The 16,972-nt window shown below is 40.0% G+C and overlaps 1 protein-coding gene across 2 annotated transcripts in view; it reads left to right on the top strand.

The window, feature by feature from the left end:
- Positions 1-16,972, top strand: part of STARD13 (StAR related lipid transfer domain containing 13) — a 305,468-nt gene that overhangs the window by 68,662 nt on the left and 219,834 nt on the right. For both annotated transcript variants that reach the window (XM_075742017.1, XM_075742018.1), the window contains exons 3-4: positions 10,932-11,078; positions 15,632-15,766. In XM_075742017.1, coding sequence (XP_075598132.1) covers positions 10,932-11,078; positions 15,632-15,766 — 282 coding nt within the window. The remainder of the gene's footprint in view (positions 1-10,931; positions 11,079-15,631; positions 15,767-16,972) is intronic.

The following is a 16,972-nucleotide window of genomic DNA, read 5'->3' on the forward strand; positions in this document are numbered from 1 at the left end:
CTCGGTACCTTTAATGCCCTTTGCCCCCATACCCAACACCAACTTTTGTCAAGGTGTGCTCTGACAGTTGTCTGATCAGCGCAGGTGGTGGTATGCCGGGGAAGCAGAAAAATCCTTGCTTAATTCTACTGCTATATTAAATAAATATATTAAATAAATGTGATTGCTTTACCAATTCTCGTGGGCCGAGATAAGGGCAGGGAGAGATCGCTCACCAATTACTATCATGGGCAAAACAGATTCAACTCAGGAAAATTAATTTCATTTATTACCAATCAAATCAGAGTAGAGCAATGAGAAATAGAACCAAATCTTAAAACACCTCCCCCCACCCCTCCCTTCTTCCTGGGCTCAACTTCACTCCCCATTTCTCTACCTCCTCCCCTCCAGCAGCACAGTGGGACAGGGAATGGGGTTGTGGTCAGTTCATCACACGTTGTCTCTGCTGCTCCTTCCTCCTCAGGGGGAGGACTCCTCACACTCTGCCCCTGCTCCAGCCTGGGGTCCCTCCCACGGGAGACGGTCTCCCACCAACTTCTTCAACATGAGTCCCTCCCACGGGCTGCAGTTCTTCAACAACTGCTCCAGCGTGGGTCCCTCCCACAGGGTGCAGACCTTCAGGAGCAGACTGCTCCAGTGTGGGTCCCCCATGGGGTCACAAGTCCTGCCAGCAAACCTGCTCCAGCCTGGGCTCGTCTCTCCACGGATCCACAGGTCCTGCCAGGAGCTTGCTCCAGCCTGGGCTTCCCATGGGGTCACCGCCTCCTTCAGGTGCCTCCACCTGCTCCAGTGTGGGGTCCTCCATGGGCTGCAGGTGGATATCTGCTCCACCATCATCCTCCATGGGCTGCAGGGGGACAGCCTGCCTCACCATGGTCTTCTCCAGAGGCTGCAGGGGGATCTCTGCTCTGGCGCCTGGAGCACCTCCTCCCCCTCCTTCTGCACTGACCTTGGTGTCTGCAGAGTTGTTCCTCTCATATGTTCTCACTCCTCTGTCTGGCTGTAATTGTTCTTGGTGGTTTTTTTACCTTTCTTAAATGTTAACCCAGAGGCATTACCACCATTGCTGATGGTCTGGGCCTTGGCCAGTGGCGGGTCTGTCTTGGAGCCAGCTGGCATTGGTTCTGTCGAGCATGAGGGAAAGCTTCTAGCAGCTTCTCACAGGAGCCACCCCTATAGCCCCCCCACTACCAAAACCTTGCCATGCAAATGCAATACAGCCACAGAGCTTTGTTCTGGGTCCAGCAGCTGGAGCAAGGCACTAGTGCTTCCTCTCTTCTGGCTCCAGTGCTTTACGCTGCAGATAAGCCTATTGTTTTTTTTCTCTAGGACTTTTGAAGGCTTTTCCCTGAAGTTTGCTTTACTCTTTATGGGGTTCACGTCTGGGATCTCCGGAGTGTTACATGGGTAACAAAATCTTTTTGTAATATCATTCTATCACTCTCCCTTTTATCTGCCATTACCATTTTCTTCCTCACGTTACTTTACTGGTCTCCAGGCACAGTTATTTGCTTCTTCCAATGATACTTTTGAGTTACTAATCTCCAAGCAAACACTGTAGTTTCACCAGGCATGCTCATGTTCCTTTGTCGCAGCCAGGAGGGGTGAAGTTTGCTATATACACATTTGTGTCCATCAAGGTCATGGCACCAGAGGAGGCCTGTCTGGACTCCATGTGGGTATTTGTCTTCCCTATGTTTTTCCAAATGAGACTCACTTTCCATACAGAAGTACGTTCTCATTTCCACGTAGAGCAGAAAAAGAACCAGGGTAAGGGTCTGGTGGGGAAGAAGCAAGGGTGCATAAAGATTTTCTTCTTTTACTCAGATAGTATGAGGAGTGCTGTATGTAACACGCAACAACAGCATTAGAGCTTTAAATCTTGTTCCATTAAAAGCTGCTAAGGTAGCCATCGTTTACACTTTGGAGAAGTTTTTTTTCTCAGTACTCTTATTAACATGCAAGATGACCTGGTTTGCATCTGTGTGTTGGAAGACCTAGGTCAGACTAGAGTATTTGTTTGCTACAATGATCTAGTATTTAGACTAGACTTTATTTACCAGAGACCTCAAACATTACCACAGAAGAACTTGGAGTAGTGTGTTACTTCTTAAGCTGGACCTGCATCAGGCTGTGCTCATGTTTAACAAAAGATGGAGGTTTAAGAAGGAGCAGTGGACCTTGCAGCATTTTTTAGCTTGAATGTCTAAGTGAAAATGTCATAACTGAAGAGCTGCCCCTGTCATGCTTGTGTTGGCTATGATCTGAGTATTCATCCAGAACTGCACTGAATTTTTCATGTTTGGATCAAATCCAGAAGAATCTAGGACACAGGCAGAATTTAGTTGCTTGACTTGAAAGTCTTGTTCAGTTTGCTGCTTAGTGGCCACTGTTGTCATACAACTTGCAGCTTATGGTACTGAAAACTGGGAAAATATCCTGCGTGAAATACCAGGTTATTATTGCCCAATTCTTACAGCCTTTCTTTAGGCATCAGCTGCTGACCGCTATCTGAGACTGGCTGTTATGCTAGCCAGGCATTGATAGAGTAGGGAGGTTTGTTATTTTCTGGGCTGTTTCCTCAATTTAAGATCTGGTTGCTTTTTTCCTGCGTCTGTCAAAATCGTACAATTCATTCTAGGCTTGATGCTTATCTTGAGGCTGACCTTGACTGGGAGGCAGCACATAGGTGGGACTGGTTACTCAGAGTCACTTTGGTGGACACAGAGCCTACCCATATATTCCAAGGATGAAGGTTTCCACAAAATGCAGTGGCGGCTGCTGCTTTCTTTGTAGAAGAAGGAGGTGCTGTATTTACATTTTCCACAATTTAGTGGTTTGTCTTGCCCAAAAGAGAAGGATTTGGCTTTCTTAACTGTTTGAAAGACATTACCCTGTGTTTTCTACATTTCAGAAAAATTTCTGATGGTCAGTTTTTAAGGGCATATTTTCTCCTCTTATACCTTTGCCTGTGCAAAAATAATTCAAGATTTATTGGTCAAATAAGAGAAACTACATGTGCTATGTGCTGGTTTTGGCTGGGTTAAACCACAACAGATGGAAGCAAAGCAAATGCATAGCCTGGGGATGAAGTATCATTTGTAGGATTAGGAGACCAATACGCTAGTCTTATCAAAATGCTTATATATTTTATAAAGCATAGTTGCTGACTAAAACTCACAAAACTCTTCTGATCTGTTCCACTCAAGGTAGGTGCTACAACTGGTAGAGTAGATTTTCATGCTTGTTTCCTCTTTGGCAAGAAGGAGAGGAGGAACCTCCTCCACAGCCACTTGTACCCAGTATTGAAGTGATACTTTTTTCCTTCTCACTGCTGATTTTTAAAATGATGGGAGAGCTGATATAAAATGCATTAGGCTGAAGGGGTAATGGGTTTAAGCTGAAGGAGGGTCAATTTAGATTAGATGTTAGAAAGAAATTCTTTACTGTGAGAGTGGTGAGCTATTGGAACAGGTTGCCCAGAGAGGTTGTGGATGCCCCATCCCTGGAAGTGTTCAAGGCCAGGTTGGATGGGGCTTTGGGCAACATGGTCTAGTGGAGGGTGTCCCTGCCCATAGCAGGGGGTTTGGAACTAGATGATCTTTAAGGTCCCTTCCAACCCAAACCATTCTATGATTCTATGAAGGTGAAGCTGAGCCCAGCTCTTCTATACCCTGGATGGTTCTAACCACAATGTTTTCTGAAGAGATAACCCTTTTTTAGGAAAACAGATGAAGCCCTATCCAATCTCAAAAGGTAGTCCATAGGTGCAACTGGGGAGAAGGATCTGTAAGTTACCCATCGCAGTATGGAACTTTTTGTGGGTTTAGTGGCATGACATCCCTCAGCTTTTGTGAAACCCAGTCTGAAACACACCATTGCTTAGTCAGCAAGCACTGCAGGCAGATACCCTTCTGTGAACAGGGACAGGACACAACATTTTCCAAGGTAGTCATGGTAAGAGGCACTGTATTTTGAAGTTAGTTATTTTTGGTGAAGAAGAAATTAAATGCATCTTAATACCTATGTGTGTGAACTATTTTGACATCCGTGGTCGCTAATTGTGATGTGCAAATGCAACCACTGTTGCAGATGGTGCCAAACCGAATGCAAATGGACGGCATCAGGAATTTGACTACTGCTTAGAGCAGGTGTCTGGGATACAAGAACGGCAGTTCGCTTCCTCCACCTCACAAGGTGGAGGAAATGGTAGAATAGATAAATTATGAGCTGGCATCCTCTCTGAAGCAGCTGAAGATGGGATAACCCAAGAGGATAATTCATGTGCTGAAATAGGAGCAGATGTCAATTAAGACAGCTTGTCTGGCCATTCGGGTGCCAGTTCTGTAGCATGTATCGACATACAGGCTTGTCAGACAGCCTGTTTGTGAAATTTGATGTTGCTTGACATCATAATTTGTTAGAAGATGGAGAATTGCTGTAGGCATTGTGAACTGGGAAAATCAAAAAGGGGTTTGGGTTTCTTTTTAATCATTGGGGCAAACCCAAATTATAATTTTATGTTAAAACCAATGACATGCAATTTTAAGTTGTCATTTTTTAAATGAGAAGTCCAATACAAGACTAGTTGCTTTTACTAGAAATGAAACAAACCCACAACAGAGTTTTCATACTTTGCTGTCTGGGACAGTGGGCTACTGCACTTTAAAACTTCTGCAGTAGTCTGCAATTGTTTTCCAAAGTATTTTGTCCCACACCTTTTCTTCAGCTAAATTCCTTTCCTTTCCTCTTCCAATCTCTCTCTTTCGTCTTGGGTGGAGCACCATGCTGGTATAGCTTATGGCTTTCGGTAGCAGAAATTAGCTCAGGTTTCTTCAGCTGGGCAATATTTCCATAAACTAATATTTGGAAGACTGTTTGGTGCCAGGGCTCCTGTGCTGCCTAGCTTAGAGCAATAGTCCTTAAGAATTGATGCAGGAACCCTTGGGAGAGAGACAGAACTTCAGGATTTTATTTTCTTTACATGATAGACATTATCACTATGCAAAATCAATGTGTTGATTGCATATTTAAGGCCAAATTTACCAATTCACTGTCTGAGATATTAAATGCTGTTATAAAAAGCAATTGAGTCTATTTCTGAGCTGGTATGAGTTTGCCTTTAGAAACTCAAATAGACAAATACATGAAATGACGTAAGGGTTGTGTTACTTATTTTCTCATGGTACAACCTCTTTGGGTTCCCTTTTCTCCCATCTTGTGCACCTTTTAATCATAAAAAAAAAAAAGCCCAAGTGCATATTTGTATTGTTCTGTCTTGAAGTTAGCATTTCCACAATAATTTTTTATATTGTACTGTGGTCATCCTGAAAGACATAGCTAGTGGTTTACTAAAACACAAACATGTAGGTTATAGAAATGCACGGTTAAGCTTAGTGAAAGAAGATGAAGTCAGTTATGTGGTGGCACTGTAAGGGGAAATGGCGAAAAGCCAGAAACAACCTTAAATGTCTTTAAAAATCAGTTTAATTTGCTCTAGAGCATCAAACACTGAGAAAGTTTTATCAGATTCATGCAGTTACAGCTTGTGTCACTTCTGAAAACCTGTTTGAAGAAATCAGTAGCTTGGGGCCGCACACCTTCAGGCAGGAAAGCACAAAGGAGAAAGCGACTGTACAGGAAGGAAAAACAAAGGTCCATACACAGCGGTATTTAAGAAGTGTAGTATCATAGGTTTGGGGGGAAAAGGGTTCATCCTAGAAAAGGCATTTCCTTTAAAACCAATTGCATTAACACTCTCTTCATACTAGTTTTTCTGTACCTTTTCTGTGGGAACATGCTGAGACCCTAATAGTCCATCTTAGGTGAGTGCTTCCATATTTTGGGGATCACAAGGATCCAGATTGCTCTGAATTTTATGCAACATCCATGAAGAGTTTTCTCTTTCCCAGCAACCTACCTATGCACATGGTTTTGCCTGCTGACTTAAGAGATTGAAGAGACTTTCCTTGATCATTTCAGATGGACAGCAATACAGTTCTTAGAAGTGGAATGGTTGCTAACTGTGGAGTTTACCTGCTTTCCAGGGTGAAAGTGCCACAAGTTAGTTGTCCATCTAAAAGCCCTATAACTATTTAAGCAACACTGTAGTGGGATATGAGGGAAGACTCCCTTTGAAATATTTTATCTTCAATATAGAAGGCACATATAAATCTATTTTGAGATTAAAAGAGTCCTTTGTATTCTAAAGGCTCTTTTCCAGAAGGATTTTGTCTAAGGAACCAATCTGGCTTCCTCCCCAGTCCTTGTAGGCAAAGCCACCAGTGGCTGAGAGACCTTCTTTTACACAGAGCTTCTTTGAGAACGGAGGAGCCCCCATCAGTGCAGCAAGAGCAAAATACGATATTTGGTCTCTGAAATACTTCCATAAAATCATTCTTTGCGGATCTAGGCTGTACATCAGAGAGAATTTTATCTAAACCGATTTAAAATTAGGGAGGAGGGTTAAATAGCATTGGTATCTTTTTATTTGGAGGTTGGTAATTTATGTCTCAAAGTTGTACAATACATTAATTATCAGAACAATTGGACCTATTGAAAGTTTCTGAAGTGAAAGCCACAAGTTATCAGATAAATTTAGAGTTGTGTAATTTTCTCATAACCCTTCACTTGGAAGCCTTTCTGCTTCCCGTATAGGATGAGGTCTGGCAATGAGGTTAACCCTGACCTCTGAATGTTCTATATGGACTTGTTCATTTCTGCCACATTCTTTCAGTTTAAATTTGGATTTGCTGGCAGCTATTATGCCTGTTGCAATAAACTTCATGGGCAAAACATGGAAACAAATGTGCCTTTTATCACAGATGTTTTTACTGAATAAGATTACTGAAGAACACTTGAAAACTGAAAATCAGGGTGCAGAAGCCTTTGGTCCAAAAGGCACAAGTAGTTGAATGTCTGGAATGTATTTACTTCTCAACCTAATGAAAGAACAAGTAATTGTTTAGGTGGTGGACCATAATCTTATGCCCTGTTTTACCTCTGTAATTTGTTATCGGTAGTAATGAAATTTCAGCTATGTAAGTGAACAGAGAATCTGGATATGAACGTGTACATGTAACAAACACATTAATCTTGCTGTTCTAAAACAAGCTGTGGTCGCTGTAGGAAGTAGCAACCTACAACTGAATTTTATGTTTAGCTGATTGCTAAATGTGTCTCAGTAAACATTAAACAGTTGGGTTAGTTCTTCATATGCAATAACTATCTGAAGCATAATAGCTGCATTTGTAACTGCTTTAAGTTTAAGGAAGCACATACCACTTTTAATTTTATATTTAGCACAGAGGATGATACCTCTGTTTTATGATTTTCTTTTTTCTTTTTTGCGTAACCTGAGTATATGGAACTTGAGAAATCCCTATGGTAAAGGAGTTCACTTTCAAGGCCAATAAGTCATTCTCTGCCTATGACATGATCGTCATAGACAAGGTTGTTCCACCTTGAAAGATTTGTTTGACGAGGGATTCTCTGGTCTCACATTCTACTACTGCACATCTGCCTAGGATAGGATGAGGGGAAATGGCCTTAAGTTGTGCCAGGGGAGGTTTAGATTGGATATTAGGAACAATTTCTTCACCAAAAGGCTTGCCAAGCACTGGAACAGGCTGCCCAGGGAAGTGGTTGAGTCACCGTCTCTGGAGGTATTTAAAAGCCATGTAGATGTGGTGCTTAGGGACACGGTTTAGTGGTGGACTTGGCAGTGCTAGGTTAATGGCTGGACTCGATGATATTAAGGGTCTTTTCCAGCCTAAATGATTCTGTGATTCTGTATTCCGAGGTAACACACAAAAAGTGTTCCTGTAATGCTCTTCTATCTCTAAGCTTTTAAGGTTCTTCAAAAGGTAGCATCGCTTCAGAAGTCATGCATCGCTGAATGACTGTGGCTCCAACAGAGAAGGGAAACTTTGAGAGTATATGGAAAGGAGTATTCTCCCGGAGTATTCTCCCTGTACACCTTTTTTTGGGAGAAAACAATGAATAAAGCAGACCATGATTCTTAGATAATTTAGAGTGAGATTTTTTTTCCTCCTGAAGGGCAAGACACATAAGCATCCTTCCAAAGGTGCTCTGACCCTACTGCCTCTGCAGTTGCTATGGGCAGAACATGCTGATACTCAGCTCTTCTGAGAACTTTGATAGCATCCAACCTAGTTACTAGGGCTGAACACTGGGGAGCTGTGTTCCTTGTGAACGGATTAGGCAGAATTTATTCACTGGTTAGAAGTCCTACTCTGCAGGCTGTATATTTTTGAATGTAAGTAGCATCATGTTGTTGCTGTTCAGCAGGAATTTCGGGCAACCTTTGAAATACATAGCCAATCAGCATTTGTTCCAAATGGCACTTTTGTGCCAAATTCCCAATTAGTGAATGGCATTTGTTAACTAGGCCCATTTGGCTTTATCTTGAAGGATAATGAAAACCCATCTTTTTCCTCGTCCCCTTAATAGACACTATATAGCATCTTACTGAACTAAAAAAGAACTGAATGGAGAAAGCTAGGAGAGTTATAGTTTGGGGAAACTCTTTAGGACTTGTATTTTAAAGGAATGACTGGTTTGAGTTCTCTTACAGTAAAACAAAAAAATTATAAGGGGGTTTGGCTCCGAGAGAGGTATTGCAGAGTGTTGGTGAATGCTGGAAGTACTGTTCCAGTAGGTAAATATTTGTCAAGATAAAGGCAAAGTCTGCCTCCCAATGCATGGAGCTGTATTTTTTACTGTAACACTGTGTAATATATGTGCATTATTACATGCATTTGGAGTGTCTTCATCAGAAACATTTGGAAGCCTTTCTTAAAGTAGTAATGAATTTTCATCTTTGCATTTTCTATAGAAAATGCTACATTAGAGGCACCCCTCCAGCCCCCCGAAATATTCTTTTCTGTCATGGAACAGAAAATGGACTGTTTGCACTTGTGTAAATCTCTTCTGCTTTTTATCGAACTCAAAAATCCTAACTTCTAATGTAACCTTCAATGTTTGTCAGCTGGCAAGTACAATTTTTGCATAGCTCACTGAAATCAAACACATTTTACTCATTTCCATTATGTAATTGTTGCCTCAGAATTGTTTACCACTGATTGGTAAGAAGGTATATTCTTACAGCTCCTTTTCCTTAAGTTACAGTTTAACTGTGTTGAGAAATAGAACCTTCATATTAGATTTTGACAGACTTTCTACATTCGTTATTGCTGGAGTTTGGGTTGGGTTATGTTTTTTTCCCTTCTTGTTTTATTTGAGCGTTCTTTAGTATTGGAAAGATAGTACGTGAGGAAGCATAACTACAGGAAAATGTAGAATCTTTGTCTAGAAATTAGTGTTGCAGACCTTTATCAATGTGCACATTTCCTAAGATCATCTCATAAAGAATTCAACGTGAGTGTGTTTTGATACTCTCTTTCTGTGGAACATCTTATATATTTCCTATATTTTACTTTAAAATGTTTGAGAAGACAATGGGAAGTAATCAACTAAGTAATTTTAATAGCTACAGAGTTGAAATACAGCTTAGCACTTTTAACAGCATTTCAGGAAAAATACTCGGAGGTTATAAAAATTTGGGAAATTCCAAATAAAGGTTTAGAAAACTAAAGATTAGATATTTAATTTTCTGTGTTTCAAAACAATCCTTACAAAGATACTAGCCCCTCTGAAGGGAACATGTGTCAGGTGGTAATATGAGACAAGATGTCTGGTCTGGGGCCTTATTCTTAGTTACTGTGGTGAAATGAGCAATGCCATTAGTAATAATATATGTCAGTGTAGTACTGGAGTGAGCCTCCTGGATTCGATTTGTAAAGCTTTTTTCTACGATTGTAAGCAAATTACAATTATCTCTCTGTCCCACTTGCAAAACCCTCATAAGGAAACAAATCACCATAAAGATTTGTCAGGTAAGAATAATAACAATATTCATCTAGCTCCCCTCGGTATCGTGGAGGGTCGGTATGGTGCTTCTAGGATTTTGGCAGGATGGCAATGTAGTATTACAGTTTGTATGCTCAGTCTGTTGGAATCGTTTGCTATGAAATGATCATCTGTGCAACAATATGTATTGTTTGTGAGAGTAAGAAAGATGAAAGAACTGAAGTAGCTCCAGAACAGAGACTAATCTGGGGAGCGGTAGCTGCCCATGATGATAGGGAGGTCAGTGTGACTGTATTTTTCTTGTTGATCTTTAGAAGTGATTTGAATGAGGAAAACGAGACTTTCTGTGGCAGCGTGCACAGGAACTGCCATGGAAAGATGCTTAAGGGGAGTGACTGGAAAGGACTTGGAGGAAACTGAGGAACAAGAAAGGTATTTTTGGCAGTTGCACTACCATGGATTAAAGTTTTTCATCATACAGGGAAGCAGTTCAGATAAAAGGGGAAAATGCACTCATGAAAACAGAAAATGTTTGATACCAATAAAATATTTTGGCCACACAGACAGATTCTCCTAATGGATGGTCAGAAGAAAGCTGCAAGACTTGACGAAGTCTGGAATTGTAGTAAGAATAAAACACATTGCACGTGATGACCTTGAATGTCCTGATCCTTTTTGACAGCAAGCAATCAGTGGAGAGTTGCTAAAATAGAAATGGCTTAAGGAGGAGACATTGAAGTTGTTTTGGTCTTGGTTGTGCTTAGCTTGGGCTGGCAGTGGTTCACCCAAGATGAAGTGTTAGAAAGCCATTCAGATATGCAGAGATGGAGTGTGATCATTTGGGTATGAAGAGCAGCTATGAATATTTGTCATCAGGACCAGAGTGATAATTGAAGCTTTTTAAATGGAGAAAGTTGCCCAAGGACAGGGAAAGAGCTGGTCAGCCTTTTTCTTTGAGGACTAGCCAGAAAAATTAAGAGTCGTCAAGTCACAAAAGGCTTGAATGTTTTAAGACTTAATGTATGTTTGATTTCTTTTAGACCCAACCAGAAAAAGGATGTGAATGGTCAGACTCTATGTCATGTCTTATGAAGAAGCTTGAACAGTTGAACTTAGATATTGAAGAAGCTCTGAGTGCTGGCTCTTCTCCCTCCAGTACTCCTTCTACCAAAAGGCACAAGAAACTGGTAAGAATGTGTGGGTCGTATGATATGTTTTCTAACGTTTAGCTATCAGATGCTCATCAAGCCATGGTTTTCCGATCTAGTTGTGTTTCTGGATAGGCTGAGGAGCTCAGGTTCAAGGGTCAAGTCAGTTGCAGTATTCACTCACATGAAATCTCATGAACAGCTTCGACAACTAACAGCCAAATAAACAGAAATGTCATGGGATGAAACTTGTATGTTTTCTGTCAGTATGGCTTAAAATCATTAGACATATTTTTTAGAGGGGAATTTGAATCCAGATGATGGCATTTGATAGTTTTTCAGGATAGAATATTGTTAAAGTTCCAGTGCTAGCCTATTTATACTTGTTATATTTCTTTAAAGACATAACAACAAGAGAGACACTATGTATCTTCATTAAGAGTTGAATTAATATTTTTGTTTCTTTATTTTATCTGAATATTTGATTTAGAGCTGCATTCCTCTAGTTAAGAATATTTCGTGATAGTGAGTGTCATCAGTTGGTGTTACGCAGTTTCCCAAGCTTTTATTTTGAGGGCAAATGGGATTAAGGAGCAATGATATTATTTTAGTAATTTTTGAATAAGCAAGGGTTTTTATAGAAGCAAGTAACTGGAGAGTGAACAGTGTGAGAAGCAGGAGTGTTTGTTCTCTGCTTTAAGCTGTGATTAAAGTCAGTTCTTAAGATAGAGTTGTATGGATTTACAGCTCTGGATGTTGGTGTTGGCTTGAAATTCCTGAAAGGTGAGCTTGTTTGAATGCCTTTGCCGTCGCTGTTGTTTCAATGATGCCTCATTTTGTAAAAGTAAGTTCTTTAATGTCTGTACTGTTTATGCTCCTCAAGGTGGGAAGTTCAGGATCTTGCATCACAGTGTTGCGCTTTGCAGTATGTGTTTTCATATGCTGCAGAGAGAGTGTGAGTAACAGAGTGACCAGGACTGTCTCTCGTTTCTTTCTTATTGTACCTGTCAGCAAGTCAGAGCCAGGTCTGTCCAACTGAATTAATTTCATCATTAACTTGTCTATTAATGGACAGTGTTCTGTCTTCTTGTAGGAGACTGCTCAATGTCTTCTGCCAAAATGCAGTGTCGGTGTAGTCTGCTTTTGTGCCTGAAAGTGAAATCTAAGCCATCAGAGTTTAAGCACTTCCCATTGTGAGGCAGTCTGGTTTTGGTAACCAGTGATCCAAACATCTGTGATTTTATGGCTCTTCCTATTCTACTAAGGCAAAACCCATGTTTTGGTCAGGCATCATTCTTTTTCCATTATGACTTGAACATCATAGGACGCTGGACTTCAAATCCATTGCCAGAGCATTCAGGGAAAGGCATGTAGCGTGGAGACAGCAGAAAACCAAATCCAAATAGACAATGTTTTCAAATGCCCTTTGATACATCAGAACACCACCACCAAAAGTGTTTGCATAGAGAATGCCAACACCAGCATCCTGGACGTTTGCATTTCTCTTACTGAAGCCTAGTGGCAAGACATCTTTTGAGTGCAGAAGCCAGGGCTTTGGGCACAGCCTTTTTCCTGGGACATATTCCCCTGCCAAAAGCCTGTGCTATAGTGATACAGAGCTGGTCATGCTTAATTTGCAGATAAAACCTACCTCCGAGCCAGTCTCACTGATCTTGGCACACTTGTTTCCCTTACCAATAGTTGCCTCTGTTTGGATAAGTCCAAAAAGATTTCAAGGATGTTTCTAACATCAATGCCAAAATTACCATTTTCCTCAAGATGATATTTGAGCAGTTACACTCCTCTTTATCAGGTCACATCATCTTCCCATTCTGAAGCAGGAGAGCTTGCTTCATTTTAATTGTCTATGGACAGGCAAACTTCATGTGAAACAGCCACATTTTCCTTGCGGCCTTATTTAGCAGACTGGAAATGTCCTTTAAACCTCCAAGAGCCAATTTCACTACAAGAGCTGGAGAGGTCATTTAACACAAAGGTCTTCCTGATGAGACCAGCAAGATCAGAGCAAGAAAAGACTCACGGACAATCTGCTGTGGAACTGATGATGGGACGCCCTTTGCTTATTCCTGCAAAGGTATTTGTAGTCAAACCATTTCTGAACAAGGGCATCATCTGCCCTAATTTAAATAGTTAAGAATAATTTGCCTCAAAACGGGCTGACCTGAGTCTTCCCGTATAGGCAAAGAAGCAAAATACATCCTTCTAAATCTCTCCATGAATTTACTGTGAAAAAACAGATTTTGAAAATTTCAAAATGACAGTAGCAGTGGAAAAAATGAACAAACTCTTGTTTTCATACAAGTCGCATAAGTAATTTATCTTCTATCAATTCATCCCATTTGGTCCATATTTCTTATTATAGCTTGTAATTTGTTCCACACATATCAAATGTTTTATTCTTGTCACTCACAATGAAACTTGAATGGGAGGAAGATCTATCTCAGACATATGTTTACTAGTGACTGTGTAAATTTGGCTTCTATAAAATAATGAACCACTTACGGGTTCTTCATATGTTTTTATCCTATTTTGATTGTATAAACTGGGAACTGACGCAGGAAATTATGATTGAAAAGGATTTGGGGTGAAGTGCTCACAGATGCAAGGCCAACTTGTAGATCCGAGGTCTCAGAAGTAGGTGACTACTGTATGAGTGGCAACACGTTCGGTGGAGCTGCTGCTCTGCAAATTGGTCTCTTGAGAGTGTGGGCAATTTTTAACAGATGACGGAGTATTTTGTATGGCAGATGCTGTGTCTCAGGAATACATTCTGTAATTTAATCACTGGGTTGAGCCAGTCGGTTTTCTACTGAAGGATTTTTTCATCTGTTCATGAAAGTAACTCTTTGATATTTTATTATTCTTTACATTTTCCTGTTGTGAAGATACCTGTCATTAATAATACGCCATTGGACAAAAAATTGCGGGAAGAAGTCTAAATATTTGCTAGTTAATGAAAATGGACTGGGTGAATAAATGTTATGGCACCTAGTGGGTGAGAGTAGGGGGGTTTGTAGTATTTTGGTGAACAAATTTAAGGTATTTTCCAAAACATAATAACTTTCAGAAAAATGCTAAGAGGTTTAACTTCCCTTGGTCAGTCTTCTGTGTAAACTGCAAGTTACTGCTGGTCATTTTTTTATTTGGAAATAACATTGGGCAATAGCAGTGGCTGGATGACTCCATATCTGATCCAAAAAAGGCATTAAAAAATTAACTGGCATCAAATTATTTTCTCTCACCAATGCTACAAATACATGCTATAAGTACAAAAAGCTGGGCTATCTGAATGTACTAACAGCAAAGCTGCTAGCTTTGGAAAACTGCAGTTAATAGTACTGCTCCTCTAAAACCTGTACCTTTCCTATAAAAAAAAGTTTTTCTTAGCAATATAGAAGGAGGTACTTTGTAAATGAGATAGCAGAGATAAAACAATCTTGCTGTAAACGGTGTGTTTCACTGTTGTTTAACGTATCTGCTTCATTGCCATTTGATGTGTAGTACTCAGTTTCAGTACAGAAAAGCCAGCAGATCGGAAGAATGAGAATCACGGTTTTTTATTTTAGTCCTTTATCATTCATGGATAGTGACACCAAAATCCTGTTTGATTATAATTACCCTGTCTTCTATTAGAGGTATGACTTTCATTGAACAAATTTTGTCTTTAACTTACACATTCTCTTAATTCTTTTGCAACAGTGTATTATCTTCAGATTTTTTTGGGGGGTATACTGATTCTTCTGTCAGCTTTCCAAAGCCTCCTCATTTTACAGCCATAAAAATATACTAACTGGGAACTAGACAGTTGCTGTTAAAGACCAGCAGCAAATTTGTCCTCTTGTGAAGGGGACCAGCCAGAAAATGGGCTGATTTTGATTGATTGTACCCAACAGCTTGGGACCGCTCTGCAGTGTGCCCATGATCCTGGTTCCCAGCACGGATCCTGCTGGATTGCAGCATGGCTTGCTCCTTGCTCACACACCTCAGTGTTATTTTCAGGCAAACCAGGATACATGGGGGAATGCTGCACAGTTAATATCTTCCTGGCATTGCATTCAGTGCGGCCCAGAGTTCCAAAAAATGGTGTGGGAGTGGAGCAATTGAGTGAGATCTCCCCAGGTTTGTGAGGGACAAGGAAAAGGGATTTGGAAAGTTCAATGTCTGTGATGTGAAAATGGGAATTTGCTGGGTCTCTGATCAAGCTAGAAAAACAAACATGAAATAAAGTGAAAAGATAGTTTTAAATAATTCAAATAAAACAATTTCTGTTTCTAAGGTAGAGGTGATTCAGTTCCTTGATATTTAGGAAGGTGTATTACTATTTATTAGTTCTCCAGATGTGCATACTAGCTGTTAAGGAAACCACTTCACATAGTATCAAGATACTTAGCAAAATGTAAAAGTGATGCAGCAGGTGGTTTTAAGAAAAAAGATTGAAGCCAAATGTTTACCTTACATCAGAGAAAAAAAAGCTTTAAAAAGATAAAATTCCAATGTTTTTATCTTGCAGTTCACATGAAAAATATTTATGACTTGCCTTTATTTACAGGGTTTTTAAAATTCTCTTACAGTGCCCTGTTCAAGTGGAGACAGGCTTTTATGGACATCATCAAGGAAAGGTATCTTGGAAAAATAGAAGAGCAGAATACCAGGATCTAGACTGTTTACCTTACCCAGGGTCTACTGGAGCAAGACCTAAAAGCGATGTAAGTAGCTACAGCATATTTACAACATTCTCTGACTCTAAGGTTCAGTAACCTCAAAATTTACTATTATTAAAATTGACCTTGCATTTCTTCAAAGTAATTTGTTCTGCAAATATTGCACTGTATGGAGGAGTTTGGTTTGCAAAAGAGGTACAAATAAAAGTTAAGTCAGTCTTCAGTGAGAATCCAGGGCTGTGGGATTAATCTACTCTGATTTTAGATAACTCTAGAGAAGACTTCTACATCTGAACAAGTCACTTGGACTGCCTTTATACTCAGTGAAAAGAAACAGGCATTTCTAAAAAGTAATTAATCTCACCTGGAAGTTGGATGTCATGGATTCCAGGCATCAGGTTAACAACTACTGCATCTTTTTCTTCATTGCTTATTTTAGAATTAGTCTCTTAGTATTTTTAATTTGGCTGTTGCTTAGGCCCAATTCAAGGTGGATTCTACCCTGTGTTCTCTGCAAGCAGAAGTGTTCAGCTCTGGAGGTTTAGCTATGCTCTATTTCTAACCAATAATAGCAATATTTATTTTGGGTTTTTTTACAAGGTGATGCTGTAGTCTGCAATGTAAATCTGTTAAAATCTATCAAAGGGTTTTCTCAAAAGGCTTTGATTCACTTCCTCAATACCTAAATGTAAGCTACTTTAGGATGAGTGTCTTGATTCCAAAATGCAGATGGTTTTGCCTCTCAGTTTTAAATTACTTGGGTGCCAGCAGTGTCCATGATCATCACACAACATAAAAATGGCTGCACTGGATTGAAGCAAAGGTACTTTTAGTCCAGTATCCTTTCTTTGGCAGTGGCCAACACTGGATGTTCAGGAAAGAAGTGTAAGAACAGGGTAAGCAGATAGAAAGCCGTCTCAGCTTTCTTTGAGGTATTTATTGTGCAGACATGGTGAAGCCAGACACTATATAGCAGTTTTGTAATTAATAGCCCCCAAGGGTCTTTTTTGTCACTAGTTGTGTCTTTTGTATTCATTTGTATTCATTTGTTCTTTTGATATTCAAAGCATCTTGTAGCAATGAGTTCCAAGGTTTAATTGTGGAGTATGTGAAAAACCACTTATTTCTTGTTGCAAATTCACTACTGGATTATTAATTTGTCTGTAATTCTTGTACTGTGAAAAATTGAATCTTAGGAATCTTATAGGAAGTAGTGATTACCTGAGACGGGGGTCTTTTTTTCAGTGTGCC

The sequence above is a fragment of the Balearica regulorum genome, chromosome 1, assembly GCF_011004875.1.
Source record: "Balearica regulorum gibbericeps isolate bBalReg1 chromosome 1, bBalReg1.pri, whole genome shotgun sequence".
Lineage (NCBI taxonomy): Eukaryota > Metazoa > Chordata > Aves > Gruiformes > Gruidae > Balearica > Balearica regulorum.